This window comes from Cyprinodon variegatus, unplaced genomic scaffold (genome assembly GCF_000732505.1).
Source record: "Cyprinodon variegatus isolate N-32 unplaced genomic scaffold, C_variegatus-1.0 Scaffold65, whole genome shotgun sequence".
Taxonomy (NCBI): domain Eukaryota; kingdom Metazoa; phylum Chordata; class Actinopteri; order Cyprinodontiformes; family Cyprinodontidae; genus Cyprinodon; species Cyprinodon variegatus.
The window spans coordinates 1,023,043-1,027,327 of NW_015150518.1; the positions used below are offsets into that span (position 1 = coordinate 1,023,043).

The following is a 4,285-nucleotide window of genomic DNA, read 5'->3' on the forward strand; positions in this document are numbered from 1 at the left end:
AAGAAACTTTCGAAATACAATGATTTAAATGTGTGTAAAAGTGGTTCTCCAGCTCCTCCATACTCGGTGGTTTCCAGCTGTTTCTCTGCTTCTCAGCAAAATAAGGTACGACTGCGTTTTAGGGCCATTCAAGGACAAAAATAAAGTAAAATAAAACAGGAATAAACACTCAAATAAAAAAAAACAAATTTACAAGATTATAAACATGCAAATATAAAAAGAAACAAGTAACAAATGTACAAGAAAAAATAGGCAAATTTACAAGGAAAAAACATAAATTTACGAAATAAAGATGTAAATTTACAGACTCCATCTCTAAATCTCCCATTAATGCTTTTCCATGTGCTTTATGTAGCATATTTTAATGTCATTATTTTTCCACTAATGTACATTTAAATCTTGCAAATTTACCTTTTTCCTCCTAAATTTTTGTTTTTCTTAATAATTTGCTACTTTTTCTTATTTTTTTTATTTTGTAAATTTGTTTTTACTTGTAAATCTGTGTGTTTATTCTTGTAAAAATGCCAATTTAAACTATAAATCTGAAAATGTTCTTTCCCTTCTTACACGGCATCATTATTAGGTTTTTATTTTAAGTGTTTTAAACGCTGATTTCTCCCATCAGGTGAGCAGGTTGATGTCTTCTTCTCTGCTTTCTGAGGATGATCCCTGAGAGGAGTCTGAACAGAGACCCCTGCTGGTAGGAACAGGAACTACACACAGGCGGCTCAGCTGGTCAGCTTTATTTCCCAAATCCTTCAGACGGCAGAGAGGCACACAGGCTACAATAATGTGAAGCTAATCGGCCGACACGAGCACCAGATCCAGATATCATGAAAAAAAAGGAACACACATATTTACAGATATAAATAACACAGAATTTCACTTCAAAAGACACGGCAATGAAGTATGTATTATAAACGGTAGAAAAGTTATACTGGAAGGTTCCCACTGCGCTGTGCTTGGAGCTGGAGATACTGTCCACCATACGAGTCAGAACTACAGAGTTCACATTCAATACAGCTTTGGTCCACAATCAGAACACAGAGATGTTCTGGGAAAAGTTCAGACATCAGGAGGCCAAAGATGGAGGCGGAGCGTCCAGCCGATGGTCGGTCCAGCCTAAGCCTCGGCAGCACCGGTTCATCTGGAGGCCATTTCTTCCAGAAGAACCAGCAGAAAATAAAACCAGACTCTTCCTTCACCCTAAAAGAACAAAGGTTTTCCTAAACCTTAAAGGATTATAATCTCCTCTTTTAATCAAAGATTTAATCGGATAAATGGTCAGCTCTTTAAAAACTTCCCAAAAATCAAACACTGATTAACGTGATGAGATTAATAGAGACACCAGAACTGAGCAGAACCTGAACTTTCAGCAAGATGAGGTCCAGATAGACGGACGGATGGATAAAGATCAGCTTTCTGGAAGCAAAGCTGATCTTATCTCTCCATCCATCATCAGAACGGGTCAACAGCACCGCAATAAATCAGAATAACCAGATATGAATACATTAAAATGAGCTTTAAGGATTATTAAGACAGATTATCGTCATGATTCAGATAAAAATAAGTTGGTGAAGCGGTGAACGGACCTGGAGGCTGCAGAGCGGCGTTTAGTGAACCGTTCACTGCAGCTCCTTTTCACAAAGCAAACGTCAGAGCAGGGCGACCTGCAGAGAGGAGACTAATGAACCGTTTACCGACACGTTCTTTTCACTGAGCTGCAGATTCTCAACAAAAACCGGCTGGAATGAATCAGGAAGGAAAACTGCTCCACCTGCTGGTGAAACCCGATAACTGTCCAACACCCAACGGGTCAGAGAGAACGCCCACAGACGGATCCGACCCAGACAGCCGTTAGCGTGTCCACAGGGATTCAGTGGGAACCCAGCTGAGCAGAACCATCGGCGGAGCTGGAGCCTCTTCTTTCCTCTCCTGATCAAACGTCCTGACGCTGCAGCACGTCAGGAACCAGAACCTCCAGCTGCGTAGGTCCAACAGAAACCCACCAAGCCTCGGTGAGCGGCGGCGTCCTGCGGTCTGACTAACACCAGTAGGTTTCAGGGTTCATCTTCGCTGCAGAGATCCAACAGCGGTTCTGCTGCCAGAACCCGGCGCTGAGCGAGGACCTCTTGGCTCCGTCAGTGATTGCGGGAGCTGAAGAACCCGACGCTGGTTGGAGACTCCTTCACCGTCACCGTGATGAAGTTGGCCGTGACGTCCGTCACAAAGACGTGCTCCATGAGGCTGCGGGCCGGCCTCCAGTCCGTTTCTGTGTCCGACTCGGTGGCGTTGCCGCCGACGCCAGGCCTGCTGTCGTCAGGCAGCGACGGGGCGTCGTGTTCCGACTCGCTGCTGCTGGTGTCGTCGGAATCCCCGGTGCTGAGCTCGGTCAGGCTCAGCCCGTGTTTGCGCTCCTCTTGTCTGCCGGCCGCGGACGGCTGCGACCTGCTCCGCCCAGACTCCAGCGCCGGCCCAGAGCGCTGCCCTCCGGCCGCGGCGCCGCCCTGCAGGCCGCCAGCGGCCGGCAGCTTGCCGACGCTCTGTAGGTTGAGCGCTCGTAGGTTCAGCGCCTGGCTGGGTCGCTCTTTGGTAGACGGGTTCTGTTTGGAGAAACCGGAGTTCTGCTTGTGTTGAACAGGGCCCGTCTGACCGTCCTGCCTCCTGTGGGCCAGCTGGGGGCGCTGTGCTGCGATTGGATGTCCTCCGAAGCCGCTGTGCAGACCAGAGGGCGCCAAACCGCCGGCAGATTTCACAGGAGACGCTTTAAAGGCCTCCGCTCTGCTGCTCCCCGTTTCTGAGAAGGAGCGCCGGAGCTCGGAGGGCTTCTGCGACGCGCCGCCTTTGTTGTGAGAGGAAGAGGAGGAGGACGAGGAAGAGAGGGAGCGGCCGGTCCAGATGCAGCTGAGGGATCCGGGTTTGGAGGCGGAGCTCTGAGAGAAGGAGGAGGAGCTTCCTTCCTCTCTGGAGCTCCGACTGAGCCCAGGGTAGGTGAAACTGGCCGGCTGCAGAGGCTTCTTCACGCCGGGCCGCAGGTCGTCTCTGGGCGACCTGATTGGCTGGTGATGGCGTGGAGGAGGAGGAGGAGGAGGAGGAAGGCTCTTCCCCTGCCGTAGAGCCTTCAGGTCCGGGTGCAGCGGCTTCCTCCCTCGCTTTTTCTTCCGGGGCGGATCAGGCTTGGCCAACAGGATCTGAGGCCTTTTCTGGGGGACGGGGTGGACCCGGGGACTCGGCTTGGACTTCTTGATGTGGTCTTCATCCTCTGAGGAAGAGGAGGGCTCAGACGAGAGGCCAGAGGAGGAGGAGGAGGAGGAGGAACGGCTGTCCTTGGTGGCAGTAGGAGGAGGCTGAGGAAGAGACACAGAACGATGAAGATGATGAGGAGGAGACGGCAGGAGAGCAGGAGGAGCCGTGAGGTTTGCTTTTACCAGAATCTTCCGGGGCCGTCCTCTGGGACGCTTCCCTTTCTTCTGAAACAGAAGTTCCCGTTCCTGTTCCCTGGAAAACACCGAGAACCAAACTTTAGTTCTAAACAACTGGGCTCAGCCGGATCAGAGACGGAACCACGGGATGGCATGGGGGGCCTGGCGCCGCGGCGTGGAAGCTGCTGCTGAACGAGACTCAGACGGAGCTTCTCAGTATGAGCAGAGGCGGCTAACGCTAATCGCTAACCGGATCTACAGCCCCGCTCTCACATTGTGACATCACCAATGTTTCTACTTAACTAAAACATTTAAGAGTTAAAAAAGCTTCATCAAATCTTTTTCATCTCAAAAACTAAACTGGTAAAATTTTTTAAATAAATGGAATTAAATCCTAAATGGAATTTACATATTTCACGTTAAAGTGAAATTTTTACGAGAATAAACACAAATTTAAGATTAAAAACACCCAGATTTACAAAATTAAAATATACTATTAGAGAAAAAAAACGTAGCAAATTAATTATAAAAAAACAAGCAAATTTAGGAGGAAAAAAGTATCAGATTTAAACATGTAAATTAGCGGCACAATGCCAGATTATAATTCACGTTAAAGTATTCTACATAAAGCTCATGCAAATGCAACATTAATGGGAGATAAGACGGAATATTAAAGTTTTTAGTAAAAGTGGGACTCAATATGAAAAATACAGTAAATTAACAAGTTTATTCTCTTAAATTTGCTACCTGTTTCCTTATAAAGGTGAAAGTTTATGATCTCTTAAATTTGGGATTTAATTTACAGGGTTTTTACAGGAATAAGTAACTCTAATTTAATTTAATTAGGGATGCACGATATAATC

General features: G+C 47.4%; 1 protein-coding gene across 1 annotated transcript in view; it reads right to left on the reverse strand.

Moving 5' to 3' along the window:
• Positions 1-1,814: 1,814 nt before the first annotated feature.
• The window catches only part of LOC107082907 (chromobox protein homolog 2-like), a 3,794-nt gene continuing 1,323 nt past the window's right edge, over positions 1,815-4,285 (reverse strand). Inside the window, exons 3-4 of the mRNA XM_015371805.1 lie at positions 3,429-3,498; positions 1,815-3,347 (exon numbers count right to left, since the gene is read on the reverse strand). Coding sequence (XP_015227291.1) covers positions 2,142-3,347; positions 3,429-3,498 — 1,276 coding nt within the window. The 3' untranslated portion in view covers positions 1,815-2,141. The remainder of the gene's footprint in view (positions 3,348-3,428; positions 3,499-4,285) is intronic.